Source organism: Thalia democratica, chromosome 4 (genome assembly GCF_965202585.1).
Source record: "Thalia democratica chromosome 4, ktThaDemo2.hap1.1, whole genome shotgun sequence".
Classification (NCBI taxonomy): Eukaryota; Metazoa; Chordata; class Thaliacea; order Salpida; family Salpidae; genus Thalia; species Thalia democratica.
Window position 1 is genome coordinate 40,283,290 of NC_139168.1, and position 24,120 is coordinate 40,307,409.

The 24,120-nt window shown below is 24.3% G+C and overlaps 1 protein-coding gene across 3 annotated transcripts; it reads right to left on the reverse strand.

Annotated features, from left to right (window-relative positions):
* LOC145832930 (uncharacterized) lies at positions 1-22,683 on the reverse strand. Of its 3 annotated transcripts, none has more exons than XM_082940133.1 (24): positions 22,601-22,683; positions 22,110-22,324; positions 21,677-21,766; positions 20,587-20,800; positions 19,060-19,208; positions 15,576-15,714; positions 15,143-15,250; positions 12,827-12,943; positions 11,547-11,725; positions 10,803-10,916; positions 10,503-10,623; positions 10,301-10,402; positions 9,915-10,028; positions 8,702-8,849; positions 8,470-8,594; positions 6,104-6,226; positions 5,788-5,913; positions 5,113-5,262; positions 4,870-5,004; positions 3,809-3,991; positions 3,145-3,228; positions 2,289-2,372; positions 2,024-2,148; positions 1-449 (listed from the first exon to the last, which is right to left on the reverse strand). In XM_082940133.1, exons 1-24 carry the CDS (start codon positions 22,665-22,667, stop codon positions 297-299), a joined length of 3,165 nt encoding a protein of 1,054 aa, XP_082796259.1. In that variant the 5' UTR covers positions 22,668-22,683; the 3' UTR covers positions 1-296. The 3 variants fall into 3 exon arrangements, with proteins under 3 accessions (XP_082796259.1, XP_082796258.1, XP_082796260.1); XM_082940132.1 differs by having other exon boundaries at positions 15,143-15,253; XM_082940134.1 differs by lacking the exon at positions 15,143-15,250.
* Between the last annotated feature and the right edge of the window lie 1,437 nt (positions 22,684-24,120).

The following is a 24,120-nucleotide window of genomic DNA, read 5'->3' on the forward strand; positions in this document are numbered from 1 at the left end:
TTTATTTATATACTGTGAACATTTGTTTTTAAAATACTTTATTACAAAAAAAAACCACAAAATAAATTATCAACTGTATGATCAAAGTGGCAAAAAATACAAAGCTAACTTAATTTCAAATAAATTTATGTTTTCAGTACTACGTTTAATTTTGTTTTTTAAACTTTAGGTTTTTAAACATTTTTAATAAACTTTAAAAAAAAGAACTAGAACTGATACTACTTTAAAAAAAGTTGATAAAATATTCCCTAATTATTTTAGGATTTGAAAAAAAGATGTCAAGTTGATCGAAGATTTTATACTTTCTTGAATTCTATTTCATGCGCGGGGAACATTTGGAACATCTCAACGACAAACTCGCATTTTCCCTTGCCTCCTCCTCTTTGCAGATCGTCTTGTGTGAACACGTACTCATTGTCATCCACCATTGTTGCTGAACAGTGCCACGCCTAACAAAAAGGTTATTGTTTAACTATAATGGTTTTAACTGAAAAATATTAAAAAGAAAACATTTTATAAAATTATCAGCCAATCTTATGCAATAAAAAAAAACACAATCTTAAACAAAGAATTTTAAAATTTAAAATAAAGACCAATTATAGTTTGTTAGTTGAGTGATTTGATTACAGATTTATGTGCGTATCGTAGTTTAAGTTTTAAATGTAATTAACATTTTTGTGTTTTAAAATTCGTCATCAGATTTTTCATATACATTTATGACAACTAGTTTGTGACAATACAAACTTCAATTAAAATAATATTCAATTGCGCATAAAAGTTTAAGTATTTCTAATAAATGTTTAGAAAATAAATAAAAGTAGTTGTTGACACTTGTTAATCTTGAAATTTTCTTTTGTTTAGCTTTTAGCCAGCACATAGATCACAATAGATGAAGTATTAATAAATTAAATGTTTAGCAAGTTTGACAATACTATATCAATGGACATATTTGTAATTAAAATTTGTATTTAATCATTTCATGAAAATTTAAGTATTTTAATTTGTTTATCAAAAACTATTATGATATTTTTATATATTTATCCATAAAGTGAAAAGTCGTTTGTAACAAAAACTGATTTTTTTTAACAGCTGAATTATTAATTGCTTAGCTATTTAAGGTTATTTCTACACCCAATAATTTTTATACACAAAGTTTAAAATAAAAAAAGTTTTAGTAATTAATTATTAAAAATTAGCTCTTTTATAAACAATGCATTACAATATGTTGATGTCATTGGTGGTAAGACTTCCTAAGAAACCAATATGTCTCAATTAAGCGTGATTGAATATGTTTTTTTGAAATATTACACGCGAATTAAGTCCAACTTAATGTCATACCATTACAAAAAATGTAATAAAAGAACTTTTTATTAATAATTATGCAACTAACCATATAATAAATTTTAAATTTAGAGCTATCTTAAAGGAAATCTAAATTACTTTATATTACTCTTTTGGCTAAACTGTTCAATGTCTAAAACTTTTACATCATCTTTCTTATAAACGCAATTAATTGATTCGTTACAACAGTATAATGTGTAAATCGTTTAAATAGCTGTGCTATACTTGTACTAGCATAAACTTTGCATATAAATTTTAATCAACTAAAATAGACAAAGTAATAGTTATGTAAAGATTGTTTCAAAAGAAAACAACTAGATTAAAAATCAGTTAATTAAAAAAAAGCTAAATCGTAGAATACAACTTTGAGTCGTAAATTTAGTTATTAAATGACAAGTTTTAGAAAAATATTTACATACTTATTAAACGATATATAGAACATTTTATAAATAATATGAAATGATTTCATTCAACTATTAGGTATAATAAACATCATTTTCAAATAATTATATTATTTACAGTTAAGACCTTTAAAAATAAATTTTGTATAGAAAAGTAAACAAATAAACTAAATTATAGTTTCACAAATAAAAATAAAACAAGTACAACGTAACAAGTTAAAAACTAAGCTACTATAAAAAGTCATTTCTGAATTATACGAGTTATCAATAAATAAACTAACATTAACACGAAGCACAGGGACAGGGAAAATTAGTGCAATTTTGTTTACATCGGTTTGCATGTACAATTTACCAGTTGCTCCTGATGGCCACATGTTAGGAAATATCACAAACGGTTGTCTTCGAGCTGGAAAAAAAACAAATTTTTATATCATCTGTTTCATAACTTTTTTGTTCAAATTTTTTTTATAACTAGTTAGTTTTATTAAACTTCACCTTTAAAATTCAAAAAAAAAAAAATTCAATAATTATATTTTTTTGATTTACGTTTTTCACAGACGACACTTCTTCTTTCGTGACAAACGTCGCTATAAATTTTTTGTCCTACGTAAGCACAGTTTCCCTCAGCACCTAGTATTTAAAAAGTAGTTTAATAGTAGTTAAATTTATAAGCTAATTCATTAATGATTAATTCACTAGACCTTATTGTAAAAAGTACTTCAAATGATAACAAATTTACTGAGAATCAGCTTTTTTGTTTATTTTTGTTTTCTTATACTTGAAATAAATCATTAAACTTAGTTATACTTTAAAACTTTAAGCAATAAACTAAAATCATTAAGCAGAACTTATGTAACTGAATTTTTTATTCTACATTTATAAAAAAATCATCAAAGTTCATTAAAAGAAATATATTTATTACATAAAGAGTTCAATTTAAATAAAATATTTTGGATTATCTTATGCTGTTTGATTTATATATGAGCTTGAATAATAAAAATAAGTTTATAAAAGGTATTCATGTTTTTAAAAGTTTATATTTATTTTTAAACTGAAGAAAAACATTAAAACTGGTATAAACTAATTTTTTAATTATTATAGAATTTGATGCAAAAAAAAACATTAATTCTATTTTTAAAACTATTTATAGAACTGGTTCAGTAAATAAGTTTCAAATTAGTAATAAATTAAATTTTCTTCATCTCCATTTTCATAAAAAATTTTCTGTTTTTTGATTTACTTGAACTATATTAGCACGTAAGAATAAATCACAGTTTAAATTTTATTCACAAAAGTTTTAATCTTTAAAGCAGTAATAAAAATTAGTACTCAAGCTTAAGTTTTTTAGTTTTAAAATTTGTATTATTTATTGTTACTTTAACTATATAGCAGCTGTTTAAACTTAAATCAGCCATTTGATCTGTGAAATCTTGTGGTTTTCTGTCTGAACTTGTCCATAACCCAGTGTTTTGATTAATTTGTGAACCTAAAACAAAAGTTTTAACCCAGTGTTTTGAAAGTATTGCTTGTTGCTCATAAAAAGTTAAAGAATGTTTGAAATGTTTGAAAGTGTTGTAAATTAGATTACCTCCAGTAATGGTTCTAAGCATTAAAAATTTTTTGTGCGTTATAGTCTAATTAAAAAAAACATATTTTAAATGAACTAAGTAATTCTAAGAAACAATTAAACTTGTGCTCTTTAAGGTTTGTTGTAAAAAAATGCTTTGATAAAAACTCTATTTAATTTTTATTCAAAAGTTTTTACATCAAAAACGCTTGGTTTCAAGTTTCCTTTTCAAAACTTATTAACAAACATAAGTTTAGTATATGTAGATTTTATAAATTAAATTTTGGATAAAAGCTACTTTGATTTAAATTTAGATACACTACTTAGTTCAATAAAATTCAACTTAATTAACTTTTTTTAAACATAGTTCGTGATAATACTAAATAATGTTTTAATATTGTGTTTAAATATTAAATTATATATTTTTAAATTGTTAACATTAGCAGCTATCAAAATTTGATATATTATTAATCTTTAGCTAATAAATAAAAACACTTACCAATCCAATAAGGTTCCCTGAACACGTCTCTGACAGCTCTAAGGGTTCCATAGTCGTTTATTTTCGCCATTCTGCTCCATGCAAAGTGGCAAGCCTGTCCTCCGTAGTAGTAAGTGTAATCACCTAACAACTGCTTCATGCAACTGTGACCCGCCGCAAAGAATCCTTGAGGACAATCCGCCTCTGATAATTTTAACTAGTTTAAACTTTAGTTTATTTTACAAGCGTAAATATAAGGAAATACTTTTAGCCAAGTGTGATGTACAGTGCACAACAAAAAACTTAATGAAAAGCATTTTCTCAACTTAAACGAATTTTTTTTTACTTTTGTTAAAAAATAAGCATGAACATTAAGTAAGTTTTCTAAAATTTGAGTTATTTTTTAGAAACAACAGGAGATTTTTTATTTTATTTTATTGACATTTTTTTACTGTAGTTACTGATTATAGTAAACATTAAAAAAAGTCATATATATTTTTTATACATTTAGAAATATAAAATAAGTTTATAGGGTCTAAAAATACTATTTAGTTATGTAATTTTATAAAATAAAACTGTATATTGACCTTTTAGTTATAGATAAGCAAATAAATGTTTTCATTTGTTAAACAGTTTATTTTATTTCATTTAACTTCTGACAGTAAGGAAAATGTTTTTTTTTAATATGTACTAATAATACTTATTTAAAATCTAGTATAACTTTTTCAATATAGTTTTTTTTTTTAATTATTGTTTTAAAATAGTATCGTTTAAGATTATTTTTCAAAAAAGTTCTAGTATGTTAGAGGTACAATGTTTAACTCATACATATAAACTATTTTTTTATTATAAAACTCAGTTTTCTTATTTTAATTAAAAATATACGTATGACAACAGTATTAATTATACAACATTAAGCTAAAATTTTTTAGTAATTTTATACTTATTAATTTAACTTTATATTATAACTTTCTAAGTTAAAAACACATTTATTCAATATAGAAAAAGTTTTTTAGACAAGTATGACTAAAAACATAATCTCAAATTAAGTACTTGGCATCTTTAACTATAAAGGACTCAACCTGCACTTCTTGATATGCATGTAAGTCCACTTTCGTCTAGTTTCATGTTTTCGTTGCAATGACAGAAGTAGGAGGAGTTGAAAGTTCTGAAGCACTGACCGTTTTTACAAGGATTTGGCTCACACGGGTTGTTTTCTTAAACATAAAGTAATTAGACGAAAACACTTTAACACTTCAATTTTTTTTTCTATGTTATTCAGTAAAGTTACTTGTACGTTAAAAAATATACATAAAAAGCTGTACTGATGCAATAGTGACTGTTTTCCACATCTTCGAGTTCATATCCTACAGGACAAGCACATTCGTAACCAGCTGGATGATCGATGCAAAAATGACTGCATCCTCCATTGTTTGAAGCACATTCATCCTGTAGTGTGTAGTTTACCTGAACTTCTGTTTTAAATAAATACTTTTTAGTATTATCACAAAACTCTTACACCTTGAGGTTTTTAATCATTTTCCTATTTTTCATAAAGAAATAAAAAAACTTAGTAAGTTTTTTACACAATTAAAAAACAGATTTTATTAAATATACTGATTTTCTTATTAAGTACGTTTTTTGAACCGAAAACTTTGTGTTAAAAATGCAATTTTCCATTTACATTTGTACTTTTTTGGTACGAACTACCTTTTCGGTACGAATTTTTTGGTTATGTTTAAAGTTAATATTTAACAAAAAACTACTGCATTGTGCTAATGTAGTATTTCGAATATCATAGTGTTCATAGGTGTTACATGGTGACAACTTTTAAACAGTTAATATTTGGCAACGCAAAAATAAAATAAACAAGACACAAAAAAGTATATCAACTTAAAAACTATGTGTTCTTTAAAGCACGTACAAAACTTATTAAGTTAGTTTTATTCGACCTTTAAAAAAATGTTTGTTTTATAAAAAATTATTACAATTCTACTAACGGACACACAGCTGAGTTTCTTCATTTTCCAACTCCATACTGTCCGGGCAACTGCAGTAAACAACACCATCAGAATAATCACATGTGTGTGAGCAACCGCCGTTGTTATAGTCACATGGTGAATAAACTGCAGAAAATACATAGTTTAGAGAATACACTTTTTTTTTCAAAAGCTACTTAGCCTTTTTGTTAACTGTACGCAAAGATTCAGTAGAGTAACAAAATAAAATATATTTCTAATAAATGAAAAAAAGATAACTAAGGAAGAAGTTACATAAATGGTATTTTTTAACAATAAAACCATTCGTATTACTAACTTCTCTTGCAAGATTTTAAATCATCTTTCAATTCAAAACTTCTTGAGCAAGAACATGTTACATTTCCGTTGTCAGTGCAAACTTGTTCACAACCCCCATTATCCTTTGCACATAAACTTACTCCTATTTAAGTTAAAAGATTTATTCAAGGGTTAAGTAAAGTAATATGCCATTTTTTAAATACTTATTTGTTATAGATCTGGTAGGCAAAGTAGTTTGAGTATTTTAGTTGTAAAAAGTACTGTAGTCACTTGTTTTAACCTCTGTAATGGGTTTATTTAGTTACTTCATTGAAAAAAGAAAATACAAAAGTTTTAAGTGCTCCAGTTACTCAATTAAGTTGACTATAAGTTGACCACACATTTCTAACAATTTAAAAAAAGCATAGAAAAAATAAAACTAATACAAATATAATCTTGTACAATTGTTATTTAAATTTTGAAATTGAAGTATTTTAATTTAGTTTTTTTTTTAATTTGGCTTTACATTAGATCTATGACAAAAGCCACAAAAAATCTAAATAGGTCATTCAAAAACCAACGTTTATTAGGTATAAATTATAAGTAAATAAAATGTAGTTTTAGTTTTAAACTAAAAATTAATATAAAACAATACAAAGCAAACAAAAATACTAAAGCTTTATTGAATATTAGATTTACAATGTAGTTCAGTAATTTGTCAAACTTTTTTAGACAAGTTTTTGTTTATTTCTATAGCCATTAAACATATATATATATATATATAAATATATGTATATCGAAAAGAATTGAGTTAATGTTTAATGAATTAAATTTACTCGTTTTCAATTTAAAATTATTAAAATTTAATCAAGTATTTGGTTAATATTTATGTTCTTTAAATAAATATTTTTTCTATTTAATTTTTAACAACTTGTTTTAATTATACTTAATTATTAATTAATTTAAACAAAATAAAAACACTGGTATAAATAAAATGCCTGTATATTTCAAAAACTTCAGTTTGAAATTTTTCACTATATATCGTTATAAATAACGTTTTATTGCAAAACTTTTTATTGAAACTAATATTTTGTACGTGGTCAAAAAAACAACTTTAAAGTATCTCTTAATAGCTATGTTTATACCAAAACAGTATTTTTAGCAGTACAATTAACAAACTGTTCTTTAGGTGCTTATAGTTGTTATGTTGTCATTAAAAAAGACGTACATTGTTACGTGTGCGAACATTTAATTTTTTATTTGATCAATAAATTCATTATCAATCAAATTTAATTAAAACTTTATCAATACAATGAGGCGTTGTTAAAATTTTGTTTTATTGCTAAAAAACCCTTGTACTCAAGAACGTAATGTATACATACACTCTTAAACGCAAACCAAAGGTATACAAGTTTTTCTCCTTTCAATAGTTTAACTACTAAATTAATAAACAATTTTAAGCACATAAAGTTAGACTTAAAATACAGCTTTGTTTAAATTCTTATAAATTTGCTATTAGACATTAGTTATTAGTTCTAAAATAGTTTTATACAGAATTCTTCGAAAACTTAACTTTTATTATAAAAATGGTTTAATTTATTTTGCTTTATAAACTTTACAATCTTTCTGTATTAGTAATTTTAAAATCATTTTGATAGTTTGCTGAATCGTGTAGACTATTTTTAAATAATTTATCACGACAAAAATAACTAATAAAAAAGATAGTAGTTCGGAATCTCTAATAGGTTTATAGCATATAACATAAAAAAAAACATTGAATTCGAATGTTTAACAGTATTCCATAAAGTTCGCACAAAAAGTGGTTTTATTTTCACAATAGACAAATTCAAACTGAGTTTTACAGCAATTATGTTGATTTTTTAATAAAATATAAAAACTTAGTTCTTTATATGTTAATTTAAATAACAAAAACGTTAATAAAGGGCATTGAAAATAAAATTACATTTTTAAAGTATTTTAGTTGAATTAGTTAAATTTATTTAGTAATACAGTAAACAGTTAGCCTTGTTTAAAGTGGATTTTTCAACCAAAAAGATAAACAATAAATAAAAAAGTACTACTTAGAATAACAAAACTGTTTATAAAACAAAATTACTTAAAATAAAATATAATGCATTTTTTAACGAAAATTATTCGTTAATAAAACAATAATATGGCAATACCTTTTGTTTTATTGTATTGAGATAAAATTAACAAACTTTTTTACTGTTTACTAAATTTTATAAATGTAATTTTATCTAAATGTAATTCTAAAAATAATACAAAATTCAGACTCAAACTAGTAATATAAGTTAGTCAGAAAAAGATTTTTTGAAAAAAGTTAAACAAAAATCTTACAAAAAACTCTTTATTTTAAATTGATTTATAACAACACAAAAAACTAACTGCAAGTAACATTGTCATCAGATAACACCATTCCATCAGGACACGAACAAGTGAATGTGTTCAGCAAGTTGACACATTTGTGGGAACACAATCCCGTTCCTTCAACACCACTCAAACACTCGTTTCTTTGATATTAATTCTAATTTACGATTACGTTAAATTGTGTACAACTTTTACTATAAATATTTTTGTTTATAAAAGTTAAAACACAAGATGTATAACAAATTCGTACAAGTCGCAGTAGTAGTTTTGTATTATTTCGTAAACATCGGTTGAATTTTCAGCAGTAGGGGGACATTCGCAGTGAAAGTCACCTGGTGTATTTACACAGATGGCCGGTTCTTTACAGTACCTTCCCTCATACTCGCATTCGTTTATATCTAAATTGTTTTATTTCAAATTTAACTGTAATATACTTTAAAGTTGCAATTGCTACAATATACCATAGTACAGAAACATAAAAATTAATTGTTACTTAAACACTATCTGAAGTTTATAAAAAATGAAGTACTGTACATAGCATTTGAAATAGTCGTATTTTTGCATTATAAATTAAAATTTACATAAACTATTTATTTTTGCATTAAATACTATATTTCTTTAACGTTTAATAAAACTTGTTTTCTATATTACAATTTTATGTGAAACAGATTTACCTTTTACTTTTGCAGTACAAAGTTATAAACTTATAAAAAATTGTAAAACATTGTTAAAAGTAGCACGTCTATTTTCATTTTAGTTTTTTGTTGAAATAACGAGCCACTATTAAGTAAAATAGTATGAAATCGTAGCAATTTTAGGATAAGTAGTATATTTATTTAAAAGTAGATAAACTTTGGTTTGATTAAACATATTTTTTTATAAAAGCATAGTTATATATTTTGAGCCTTTGTTTTTTTAACTTTCAATAAACTATATATAAAATTAGATTGTTTTTGTTTTTAATAGAGTTTTTCCAACTAATTGCCTTTTTTTTGAAATTTTCAAATATTTATGGTTAAATAAAACTAGTGAATTCTTTTAAAACTGTCAATAACTGTTACTTATAAAATCTTTTGTTTGTACATATATAAAAAATATGAAAGAGTTTTAATCATTTTATTCGTTAAAAAGTTCATTTAAAAGTTAAAGCATAAGTAAAAGCGTTTAAATCAACGAGCCTTACAAACTTTTCTTAATATCAAAAAAAAGAGTAATACTAATACTATATATGATTAAACTGAAAACTCTATTAATAGTCAAACGTGATTACAACGTAAGAAGTATTAAATTTATATTGTTAATTGAACGATAAAAAACGCTCAAAAAGTTTATTCTAAGGACAGTTTTAAGTCATGTCAGGACACTTAAAACACTTTATACTTGTACATGTACTTAGTATATTTTTCAAAGTCTAAAAATCTTCAAAAACTTTTAAAAAAGTCATAAGCCATTAAATTTTTAACCTTCGCATGTATCTAGTTTTGACGGATCCATGTTCCACTGGGTTGTATTTTTTATAGGATCGTAATCACAAGTGATGTAACTTGATGTACCTATCTTTCCTACTTCCTTGAATCCTTTATTTGAATAAAAGAACTAATAAACGAATTTTAAATGTTTTAAAACTTTGACTCTGTAGCTTTTCTAATTCACAGACTTTTATATGTAATGATAAAAATATACGTACATTTCAGCTAGATAAGTTTAGTTTTTATCAGCTTAGATGCGCTTATGAAAAAATTAATATTTTAAAGTAACTTTTTTTACCACTAACTAGATTTATAAAAATTTGGTTTGTTTAAAAAAAAATCAAACTTTAACTAATTTGAAAAAATTGCTTTTAACAGACCTGGTTCGCATCTGACTCCGGCCAATCCTCCAGCACTGACTTTGCCATCAATTTCTCCGATCATCATGACGTGGTCTCCTTCTATTGCGTCACACATCGGTACTGTAATTTTCAAACAAAACGTTGAAACACAACCTAACTCCATAATACATTTAAAAATTAAAAACAAAAAATTATCTGTGGGAGTTTAAACTATACTAACTGTTTTCGTAGAATTTACACTGATCGTTGTTGCAAGCAGAAGTAAAACAGCAGCAATCGCATTTTGAGTTTATTCCTTTTGCGTTACACTGCCTTTCCCCACCAGCTCCCATGTTAGTGTTCTGTTAAAATCTAATTGTTAAATTTACAATAACGTTATTTAATTATAGACTATAAATAACTCATAGGGATATATTTTAAGCGTAGTTGTACAATATAAGTAAATGTTTTTTATTTTCATACTTTAAACTTGATTATATAAAAAAAAACTAAGATTTTCAAAGTAAATAAAGATTTAAACCTGAATAAAGTTGTTTATACAAGCAAGAGATTGCTGGCATCCTTTGCTAAACGTCGTTCGGTTATTGTTTGTTCTCAATGTAGTGTAACATGATGCCTGGTTGTTTTGACAAACCTGAAGTGTAGTTTACATTTTTGTTAAAAAGTACTGTTTACAAAGTTTATAAACTTAAATTATCATATAATTTTTATTCAAAAGGTCTTTTAAAAGTTATTGTTATAACACTTAGTTATCATATGAATCCTACAATACTAAAACTTTAATAAAAATACATTTTTTAATACTAAAAAGTACAGCTATCGTGTAAAAAAGTTGTTAAAAAAGTGTCTTGTTTGCTTACTAAAACTAAAAAATAATAAAAAATATTCAAACTATATTATAACTTATAGTAAGTGTAGTAAACTGATGTACTTGAGTATAAAATTTTTCAATCTTAGCTACGTATCACTTAAAACCACTCTGTCATACAAACAGCTGTAAGTATTAAAAAAAAAACGTGTTGAGTAGTTTTTTGTTATGTTTTTTTGTTAGCTAAAGAAGTATAATCTCGATAATTATATTTTCTTTAAAACAGAAAACTTTATTTTTGTATAATAATAAACATTGAGAACGAAACGTTATACTTTAATTAAATTGAGAATATACAACTGTGTAACAAGCATTATGAGTTTGAATTTGTTTTTAAATAGTGTGAACACCTATTGCATCAAACTTTGTGTAAAAAAAAACGTGTGATCAACTGACCTCGAGTTTATTGCACTCTTCAATGTTCTCAACGTTATCGCATGTGTAGCAACTTATAACGCACTTCTTCCTATTACTACCTCTGAGAAAACCATGCTCACAGTCACAATGGTAACTTCCTACTGTGTTGAGACAATCTTCCTGACATCCTCCATTGTCAACAGCGCACTCGTCAACATCTTAAATAATAAATTAACTTATACTAGTTTCGTAACAAAAACTGTGAAAATAGTTTGATGCTACAGCCGTATAGCAGTTAGCATTCAATATTAAAGAGTAAAATTACAATCAATAATTTGTTAAGTCGTTTATTTCATGAAAAGTAGTTTTACTAATTTTTGGTTTAAATTAGTTTTATGAAAGTAACGTTTTTAAAAACTTGTGTTTTTATGTTTACATAATTTTATTCTTTCATTTAGCACACTTTGTTTTTTTAACCATAATTTTTGAATTATCAACGTAGTTTTTAAACTTCTGACTTTCAACCATATTATACAATACGGTGTTTAAAATATAAATTTTTGGTTTATTATTGAGTAAAGTATTATAATGAACAAGTAAATCTAACTTAGAAATGCATGAAGTTACAGTAAAAGTTGATAATGACAACTATAGATTAATAATAACATAATTTTTTTCTAAAACTACAAGTTTTTTTTGTTAAATGGTATGTATTTTGTGTTTTATAGCTCGAATCAGTTAAAAACTAAGTGGTTAGCAGCTTGATCACAGAGATGTATTTTTAAAATCAGGTCTTATTGACCATATTTTCAAACAGCGATTTCTATACTACAGTATGCTTAAAACTTTAGAAACATTATTTCTGAAAACTTGAAAAAGTTTCATAACAAGACGTTATTGTATTTTTCGTCGTTCACAAAAGAAAACGATAAAAATTTATAAGAAATTATTAATAAGTTAAAAATGTTTAGTTTTTTTTTTTTTTTTTCACAAGTTTCTTGTAAAAACAATTCAAAAGAAACTTATTGCTAAATAAAATTATTATTACCATGTCAAGTTTACTACAAAACTAAAAGCTTTATTTACAAATACCAAAACATGATATTTTGAAAGTATAGTAGAAAATAAACTATTAATAAACTACTGTAAAAATTAAATTAAAATAAGTAAAAAACTGTGGTAAAACAAGTCTTGACACTTTAAAAGAATTTGGATTAAAATCAACAGTTTTATAAACTTATAAACTTTGTATAATTTTCTTCTCGGTAGTCAAATGTCTTTTTAAAATACATTTTTCTTGACAAGACACAAACACTTACCATTGCAAGTTAAACCGTCATCATCTAAAGTGTATCCTTCTCGGCAGGAGCATGTGTAACTTCCATTGCTATTTTCACAGAACTGATCACACAAGTTATTGTCGCAAGGGTCTGATACTACAATTATTTACTTTAAACTAAAATGCGTTTAATTTTTTTAATATACAAAGTTAATTTTAAACTTCTATGAATTTTTTATAACTATTTGATGGTATATAGAAAACTTTACTTTTCTTTAAAATTTAAGTATGGTTAAACTTATTTACTATAACTTTGTGTCTTAGAATTGTCAAAAAAAACTTTATTGTTCATTGTAAAATTCTTTTTTTAGATAGTTTGTTTAAATTTTAAACAGTTATTGATACTTGTTTTGTAAATTTAAAATTTACTGATAATAGTTATGCTGTTAACCGTTTAAAATATCTACTTTTGGTTATAATTTCAGATGCTCTTATTTGTTTTAATAGTAATAAATATTCATTTTTTTATACTTCTTTATTTAGACTTACCACTAGTTTAATGTGATTTATTTTGGGAAATATTTTTATTTAAACTTGCAACTAACATAAATAGAAAAGTTGTATCTGTATATAAACTGGATAAAAAAAGTTGTAACTAAAATAATGCATTAAAAATACTATCACCCTTTTTATATTACTTAAGAAATTAACATGAGTCTTACTTTATTTAATAGTTTACAAAATGTTTTTATCATACATATTTACTTTAAAAAATTGTTTAAATAAAAAAGTTTAAACTATAACACATTTAAAAAAATTCTACTGAAAAAAGAAATGTTTTGTAGAACAAAAATTTCTCTTAAAGCAAATCAAGCGTTTGTATGAAACCAATTTTTGAAATTGTTTCAAATACTAAAGTTTATTAAAGTGCTTTTTTTTTGTTAAATGCAAACGAAAACTTCTCTTGTTTGAGAAAATTAAAAAGTGTTTTATTTATGATTATATCTAATGTAAGTATTTATTATTTTTTATTAGAATGACACTTAAAAATAACTATCAAAATAGTTTAATATTAGTAAGCTTGTCTGTATTATTGTGATGTGAGTGTACTATTACTAAATTAGTAACTATAGTGTTATCAAACTAGCCGTTTGTTTAAAAATTAGTAGGTAGTTTTATACATAGTTTAGAACGGTAGAAGGAACTGCTCATTTTTACACAGATAGCTTAATTGAAAAGAAAATGAATAATGTAGAATTTTGACACAGTTTAAAATATAAGCAATACGATTTTTGGCTCGACTTTGAAAAGACTTTGTAAGGGTTAAATATTTTACGAAACCATAAGATAAAAGTAGTCTTGTAATGCAGTTACATACTTATGTACATCTCTTTGAAACTACAACAAGTATATGTAAAAGCTATCTACTAATTACGGATAGCTGTCTAAATTGCACGAGCGTACAAAATTGCACGAGGGGACAAAAAAGCACGAGTGCACAAAATTGCACGAAGATACTTTTGCAGGAGGGGATAAAATTGCACGAAGGGTCACTTTTACACGAAGAAACTTTTGCACGGAGACAGTTTTGCATGGGATTTTTTTTTTTCTTTATTTCTTTATTAGTTTTATTAACTTTTTTTGTTATCTTTTTTTTTTCTATCACTTTACCCTTAACCCTTACCCTCGGTCGGTAACTTATTTTTAACTTTTTATTTTTTAAATAATAAATTAAATTTTTAAATTTTTTTAAATTTTAATTTCACTGTTCCCCTAACCCTTACCCTCGGTCGGTAGCTTTTTTTCTAATTGTTTTTTTTTAAATTATTATTATTTTTCTTTCTATAATTTACTTAGTTGTTTTTTCTTATTTTTATTTTTACTATCCCTGTTACCCCTAACCCTTACCCTCGGTCAGTTACTTTTTTTCTTTGGCTTTTATCAAATTATTTTTAAGTGTTGTTTCTGTTTTTTTATTCTTTATTTTAATCCCGTGCAAAAATGTAACTTGTGCAAAATTAACTCTTGGTGCAAAATCGTCTTCGTGCAATTTTGTTCCCTCGTGCATTTTTGTGCCCTCGTGAAAATTTGGCTTCGTGCAGTTTTGTGCACTCGTATAATTTTGTTCTCGTGCAAGTCCCCTCGTGCAATTTAATAACCTCGTGCAATTTTGTCTTCGTGCAATTTAGACCCGTTCCCACTAATTACAGACCAAAAAACTTTGGTATATTTTTTTATACAATTATTAAAAAATCCCTCTCTTCCCATAATAGCGTAGTTTAGTTAAACTTTAATTATAAAGTTGCAAATAATAATAAGTTTTTTTTATAAACATTCTGTTTTTGTTATATATTACCTGCTTGTTTTCCATCAAAAGTGAGACCTCTCATTACTTTAATTCCGGCTTTTACTTTTTTGTTGGGTATATTTCTTTTATTTCGAAGAAGTCTTAATTCATTTTTCTCTACTTGAATTTAATATTTTACTGTTTATGTTATATACTAATTTATGGGTTATTTTTTTATTGAAAAGCTGTTACTTATTAACTATTTCATGCATCTAGATTTTAATTTTTTTAAATATTATTATGCTTTGTTTATTTATGTTCTAGTTTCTTTTTTTTTTTGCAAGTTCTGAAGTAATTAAAGTCGGTAATATAAAAGTTTATGTTAATAACTTTCTAAATATTCAAAGTTTAAGTACTACTATGTTTTTATCGGAAAAAATAGTTATGTGTAATTAGTTTTATCGAAGCCATGCATAATAGTTAAAATTCTCTTTAAACAAACCGCAATTATGACCGTCAGAACTTAAAAACTTTTCAGGTGGACAAGTACACTGGTAAGAGCCAATGGTATTGTTGCACCCATCACTACAACCACTGATGCCAGCATAGCATTCATCTACATCACACGTCTTTCCGTCTTCCTGTAAAGTTTGTACACAAATAGTTATAGGTTAAATCAAGCTCGAGAATATATTAAGTGGTAAATAGATTCAAATAGAAATAAACACTTGCTTTTTTCAGCTTTAAATCACATTTATACAAGTCTTACACACAGCTTTATGTATTAACAAAAAATATTATACTAAGAAAAAAACTAACTTTCTCAGTTTTAAACAGCTTAAACTTTTTTTTTATTAGATTTAAGACTTAGAATACCTATTTTGCTTGTTACTTTTTTTTTTAATCAAAGATTTTTGTTTTAAACTATGTAGACATATATAACTAATAACATAAAAGATAAAATACTTCTTATTATTAAAGATAACTTATTTAAAATGTTTATTATATAATTTTTTTAAATTTATTAATTTTTCTTACTTAAACACTATACAAATACAACTAGTTTTAAAAATACAATAAGTAAAAAAAAACAACTAAAATAAAGCTGGTTTTTAAATAAAATTTTTACTTTAATTAAAAATAAGTTTAAATTTTTTCTATAGATTTTTTCTGTTAAATTTATTACTATTAATGTTAATACTTGAATTAATATAAATATACTTATACAAAAGTTATTATCAAATTTGAAGATCATTATTAACACAATATAAATTTTCAATAGTTTGATATACTTATTTTTCGAAAACTTTTATTAATTATTTAGTTGACAGATAACTTAAATGACTTTTAAACAATTTAAGATTTTGTCATTAACATACTAATTAAAACTATAAGTCAACTGATGTAAAAGATCTGTTTATTTATGACAAGTTTTAGATAAATTATACTACTCTCATTTCAACATCTACTTTTTCTGACTTAATGTCTTTTATCAAATAACTTTATTAACGTGAAAACATTTTGAAAAAACTTTAGTAAGTAAACCATTATTTGCGACATCTTAACTATTTAAAAAATTACCCGACTAAAAATTATAAAGGATTTTATATTTCCGCTCTCTTTTCTAATTACTTTTAAAAAATTCATTAAATTTTACAGTATATTATTAACAATTTTAGTTCATGTGCAAATTGATGTAATTTGTCCACTCAAACTTATATAAATTATAATCAAAAAGTGATTTAAGCTTTTTTTTGCCAACATTTCGTGTAACCTCAAGCTGTTTGAGACAGAAAATTGTGATTTTGAGGTCAAATTTTAAGCTACATTTTCCTATACAATCTATAATTTTAGAAATATTTAATTATTTTTTTCTTTTCTACATTACAAGTTTAGATAAATCAGACGTTTAGATTTAAAAAAAAAAAAAACTCAGAATGGAAATTAATTATGATTTAACAAGACTAACAATTTTTTTTTATAACAATAGTTATTTTTTGTAACTTTTATCTTATAGTAAAGCTGTTTGTATAAGAATAGATAAATAGTTTTTTGAAATATTATATACTTTATATCTAAAAAAAACACCAAACACAGATTTTGAAAATTAAAACTTACTGCGATGCTTATCATAGTCTTTTTTTACCTTGAGAAAAAAACTTAAAAGTTCACTCAGTAATTTAAAAAAATAATTGTTTAAAGTATTTAAAAAACTTTTGAAACGAAATGTAGATTTATGTTTAATATTTTTTTTTTAACTTTCAAAAAAGCTTGGAACAAATATAAAAATAAAACAAACGTATTTAAATAAATTCAACCTAAGTTTATAGTTTTGCAGGTTTCAAGTTTTTAACTGTCTTAAAAGAGTTTCAAAGTTGTATTCAGAAAGTAAATTTTTAAGATATTTGTTTCTTAGAAGTAAAAGAAAATTTAAACTAAAATATCCGTAACTAGCAAGCTACTTTTACTCGTTTAAAAACTCTACTTATTCTTTAACTTAAAAATGTTTCTTATAATTCTAATGTTTATTTGGTTTTATTAGATAATTATTTTATGGCTTTTCAACTCTAAATTTTTTATATCTAGAATAGTAAAAAAAGTAGTAAGGTACCCCAAATCTAATATTTTTTATATATACTAAACTTAGAATAAAATTTCACAAGAACTTGTTTTTAAACCAAAATTAAATTACATGTGTTCTAAAAATGCTAAACTCGATTTTTATTTAACTATTTAAATAATGGTAAAATTTAGACTAACTGTTTGAATTAAAACTAAATAGATAGGCATGTACATTATGTCCGATTGAAAATATTGAATTGTTTGAAGTATAAAAGTTTAGTTATAAAACATTAAAACAAGTTGCTGCTTGAATAAACTACATAAGTTATAAATTATTTTGTAATATGCTTTAAATTAAAAATTGAAAGTTCATAAGTAATGTAGCTTTAATGAGATTAGTTATATTTTATTTTCACAGTTTATTATAAACAAAAAATGTTTAACTCTTATATTATCATTTAAAATTTTTTTAAACCATAATTACTTTAGTTTTTTCTCATTTTGTTTCACTTTTATTTGTTTATTTTTATATACCTTCCATTTATTTGTTCAAAAACTTTTTTCTGACTTAGCAACTGATGATCTCTTACATTTTAATATAAGAGTGAAACGTGGTTTTGTTTATAATAAACTATGAAACTAAAATATAAAATATAAGTGTTAAAGGGTTATGCCGGGAAACTGATAAAACTTAATTAGTACATTTACATTGTCATAAAATTAAAAAAAATATATCTAGAATAAATAAAACAATTTAGATTTAAATCTTTTAATAAGAAGTTATTTACCAAACATCAGTTACGTAAACCGCTTTACTTTAGGAAAAAAATGTTTACTTAAAGTTTTATTCGAAGCATGAGTTTTAAATATCTCACGTTTTAACTTAACGCATTACTTTTTTAAAGTATTTACAACACTTAAAAAATAGATATGTTTTTGATGACTTTATGAAAATACGAAATAAATGTTTAGATTTAAAAGAGGTTTTGAAAAAAAAAACGATTTTATTAACAAAACAAAATAACAGGAGTAAGTTTTTTACAATACTATCTTTGCAACTAAACACTAAATTTGTATTGTTTTATGAACTCTATAAAGAAACTAATACAAAGTTATAGTAGTACAACATTCAGAAAAATATATTGCGATTGAATATGAAATTTTCAAAGTTTGTTACACAACAAAAAAGAATAATTATTTTTTATTATTGTAAACAGCTTAACGCAAAATAAATCAATTTTGTCATAATTACATTTTTCTTCGTAACAAACAGTATTTTAAATATTAAATACCATTTCACGTATAATCAGATTAAATTTTAAGACATAAAATTTATTTAAATTGTTTAGTTTAGCACAAAATATTTTTTTTGGTAAAAAATTATTGCTTCTATAATATAATTTTAATAAAAAAAGTTAACTAACAGTTAGTTTTAAGGAATCTTTTATTTCTGGACACAGTTCTAACTGTGCAATCAACTTATGATTTAATTCAGAAAATGTTTCTAGTGTTTTATGTTTTGTTGCTTCATTTTTTGCAATCCTCTTTAATAAACCACTTGGTGCGTTTTCACCTAAAAGTTGTTTTTATCATTTGATTACTTTAACGGTTTGACAAAACGAATTGTTTTTCACATTTAAATTATAGTAATTTTTAGAAAAACTAAGTATTTAACTAAAAATATATTTTAATTTTATGTAAAATTAAAGCTTTTTAGAACTTTTTCTTGTTTAAATTATAAGGTTACTATAATACTTTGTGCAAATAAATATTTTTGCTAAAAAAAGTTTGTTAAAAACAATACAGTAAAAAGCGTACAAATAAACTAAAAATAAATTATAAACTAAATTCATAAGCTGAAACAAGCTGTTTATTTTTTTTTGTATAAACCGGAACATCGCATGATAATCAAACTTCGTAAAACCATACATTAAAGAATTCTTAAAAATATATACATTTCTTTTACTAAGGTAAAAGTGTGGGAACGGATCAAATATGCATGAAAACTTTTTTGGACGAAGGGAAATTTTCTCACGAATACATTTTTGCACGAAGACACTTTTGTACGAAGGGTCATTTTTGCACGAAAGTACATTTTTGCACGAGAGTAAAAAAATTCAAAAACTATTTAGATTAAATAAATAAATAGTTACCGACCGAGGGTTAGGGGTAACAGTGATAGAAAAAAAAAACTAAAAAAAAAAAAGAAGTTATTGATCGAGGGTAGGTATGGGTTAGAGGTAACAGTGATAAAAAAAACATAATAGAAATTATTAAAAGAAAAAAAAAAACAAAAAGAAGAATAAAAAATTACCGACTGAGCAAAGAGTTAGGGGTAGTAGTCATAGTAAAAAAATAGATAATAAATTATAGTTATTAAAATAGAATAGTTTAAAAATTTTTTAACCCGTGCAAAAGTGTCTTTGAGTAAAAGTGACCGCTCGTACAAAAGTGACGCCGTGCGAAAGAGTCCTCGTGCAAAAATATCCGTTTGTGTAAAAGTGTCCCTTAGTGCATTTTAGACTTCTACCCTAAAAATGTACACTTAAACTTATAAGCGATCAAGAAATAGCTTATATGTGCACCCAAAAATCTGATTTTTTTTTTTGATAATATTTTATTATTTTAATTAACCATTAAAGCTGTTTTTGTTAGTTTCTAAAGGGTTTTTACGCATTTTTTTAACCCAATAACATTTAAACCATGGTAAGACTTTTTTTTTTACCGACGAAACTAGTACGCATAAAACTTAACCTATATTTACTTTTCAGATGTCTAAATAGGATTGATATACAAGTACAAAATATATATATTTAATCTGTATTTAGTAAATGCTTGTAAAATAAAAAAAAATTAACACATCTTTCTTTAATATACTAAAAAAATTTAAAACAAAGTAAATATATCCAAAACATAAAAGTAGTGATTGTATACTGAGCAAATTCACGTACCAACTCCAATAGTGAACACGTATTCTGTGTTCTTGTAAAGCCTTCTTATTGATCTTTTTATGTCTTTTTCTGTGCTTTTACTAGGTGCACTACTAATAATTACGACTATCAGAGGTACCTCTTCCCTTCTACCTTGTACAGGTTTCAAACGGAATCTGACTGCATCGAAAATTGCTCCTGCTAAGTCATTACTGCTACCTGAACCTTTCTCTCTCTGGTAAAGTTAATTTTGTAAAACTCTATTTTTAGATTATATTTTCAAGGAAAGAAAAAAATTTTAAATAGGTAGTACCTCTTTATTTTATTTCTACATTTTAATTTCTTAACAGTAACTACTATTATTTCTTAATTAGAAACTGTTTTCATTTTTGAAAGTGAAAATGTATATTTTTTTGGTTAAGCTATACATAAAAATTAGCATTTTATAACAACTTTGATAGCGGTTTAAAAAACTATAGCATATTTTAGCAATATTAAACTAATGAAAACTAAAAATAAGAAACTGGAAAGCAACTTGTCTAAGCAAAATTTCAAAGCACGAATTTCTAATTTTCATTGATTGTACTTCAGTTCAAATCATAATAATTTTCTAAAATGTCCTAATTACACTTACATGAAACAGATTTTTTTTTTCTAATTCAAAAAGTTATATTAGAATTGTGCACAGTAATAATCCTACAAAAAAAATTTTCTATGACAAGTTTTGTTTTAATATTAAAGTATTTCTTAAGCTTTTACGTTTTTATTCCTTTATTAATTTAATCTCTAAAAACCGTTTAACAGTTTTTAGTTTTAATCACAAAGAACCATTGTTTTAACCTTAGAAAATCAATTTAGATCATAATCTACTCATAAAAAAACTCAAAAGGTGTTATAACTTAATATTTATTTTAGTTTTTTATATAAAAAATTTACTTAATGTCTTAAAACTTCGAGTTTTATGATTAAGATTAGAAACGATAGAAACCTTATACAAGCAATACTCGAAAAAAAACTTCTTATAGATGCTCGATTTATTTTAGTTCTATCTGTTATAATAATTTGAAACATTTTATAATGTCTGAGCTAAAGTTTGTTAAGTAAAACATACTTGTGTTAATCTCTCAACTCTTTGTAAATTTATCGATTGTCTGAAGTTCAATACTTTTGTGGATTCTTCGTTGTGAATCATCGCGCTGATCTACAAAAATCAAAACAACTTATGTTGCTAATCTTTGTAAAAAAAAACTTGTTTTCATTCCACGTATAGTAGACTTATAATTAAAAACAACTTTTATAAAAAAAGAAAACACTTTAACACCTATTATCTTAAAGTTAATTAGAAAATGTAATGGTAAGATTAAATAATTAAATGATTGTAATTATTATTTAATTACCAATCAAAGTTGTAATGTATTCAAACAGTTAGGTTTTCTAACGTTTAAAAACGTTTAATAACCATTTTATCTACTCAAAAAGTGTTTCGTAACAACGTTTGAGATTTTTCATATAAAAAACTAAATACTTCAATGAAAAAGAATTACTTGGACTCCCTGTTCACTAATGTTGTATAGTTTGGCAAAAGTGTTTATAAAATCGGTTTGGTATTTGAAGTTGGCATCAGAAATGTCATCAGTAGCGTCCAAAATAAAGAAAACGTCCATCTTGTCAATGGGGCATGCCGATTTCTCGTAACAAGAGCACCATTCTCCACTACCATCGATGCCAACAGTGCAAAAATGAGAACATCCCTCACAGACTGAATAAAAAAAAGTTAAAAGATAATCTTTTTAAATGATAAAACAATAGTTTCAATGGAACTAAAAAAGTCTAAAATCTACTTACAAGTTACCTTAAAAAAAATATTTTTTGTCGAATTGCAAGCTACTAAGTTTAAAGATTTATTTTTATTCCTGTACTAAAATATAAAGTGGTAAAGAATTAAACTAATTTAAGGTACTTATATTTAGTTGAGTTTATTACGTATTTATCGAATAACGAAAAACTTTACCACTTTAAAGCATATTATGCTTACCTTCTGAATTTGAGAGTTGTGTTTCTAAAGCTAGAAACAGAAAAATGCATGTTAGTAGATTACGCATGCTAACAAAAGTCTGATAAAAAATTGTTGATTAAAATATTTTTAACAATTATCACAAAAAACAGCTTAAATCATTTTAAAACTTCAATAAACCAGTTTGAATTATTTTTACTCAGTAATAATATGTTTTTAATAGTTTTGCTAAATATTAAAAAAATTGCTTAGTAAAATAAATCATAGGACTTTATTTTGATTCTATACCTTGACTTGTTGAAAATGAGTTTTTGTTTATTTTGTTAATTTTTTTTGCTACAAAAAATTAAATATTATTTTTATCAAAAAAAAAATACTGTGTTGAATGCTTTAAAAACTTATTTTTTTTTACAGCACTACAAAACAAAAAAAAAAGTTGATTGATCGTTTTAATCAACAATTATTTAATTTTTTAGCGAAATCTGTGAAAACCACACAAAAAAAAAGTTTGTTCACAAAGATAGTTTAACACTTTACCTTTTTAAAAACTTTAGACTCCTCGTACTATTACAATAAAATTTTAAATTAATAACTTCAAAAAAACATACTGTATTGTTGAAAAATTAGACGCATAAAAAACTAAAAATATCTTAATAAAAGTTAACATTTGTTATGGTTAGAATACGCGGAATCAAAAGGTTTTAAAAAGGTAAAATATTAAACTGAATTAAGCACATCAATACTTGATGTGTTAGATTTGTTACTATCTATTTTAAAATAGCTTTACAGCTAATATTTTATCGGTAAAGGTCTATCATAATAAGTAAGTTTACTCGTAACGTTTGTTATAATATATCTTTTGTACACTTATCAAACTTACTTTTGACTTACTATGAATTCAAAAATTTTGATAAAAAACATATCAATTAAAGCATTATTAAATTCACGACAGTGCGTTGTTAAACTAGAAATACTTTTACTTCAACACAGTTAAAGAATTATAAAAATAGAAATCTTTTGTTTTTTAATAACTAAAAAGTCATACTTAATTATGTTTACGATAATTAATAAAAAAGTTAATAAAAACAAATTTAATATTAGTTTTGACTTTTTTTTCTCGCAGTTGAACTATTTGTCTAAAAGAAGTTTTTATAAACAAAAAGAAACGGCTGAATATTCAAAAAAAAAGTCTTAATAGTAGTTTAAAATTTTAATAAAGAAAAATAACATAGGGATTAAAAAATATCATATTACAAAATGCTTTCTCTTTTACTTGACAGCAAATAACTGTGTTTGTCGTAGCAAATTTTCTTTCATACTTAGACTATAGATCTGAACTACGTAACTTTTGTCAGGCACACGATTAAATAATGTTTTTATCACGTGATCAAACCACGTGACCAAAAAGTAGTTTGTCAGCATTTGTATTATTTACGTTGTTTCCCTTAAGGGCTTATCTCAACTTTGATCAAATTTCCACACTATTAAACCTTTGTTTTGAACTTGACGGTAACAATGTCTTTAATTTTTCATCATCTTAT

Coding starts and splice junctions, on each gene's coding strand:
- LOC145832930 (XM_082940132.1), bottom strand. CDS start 22,667: ATGCGTAATCTACTAACATGCATTTTTCTGTTTCTAGCTTTAGAAACA. Junction 20,801..21,676: donor GAGTTGAGAGATTAACACAA/GTATGTTTTACT, acceptor TAACTTTACCAG/AGAGAGAAAGGTTCAGGTAG. Junction 10,029..10,300: donor CGGAGTCAGATGCGAACCAG/GTCTGTTAAAAG, acceptor ATTCAAATAAAG/GATTCAAGGAAGTAGGAAAG.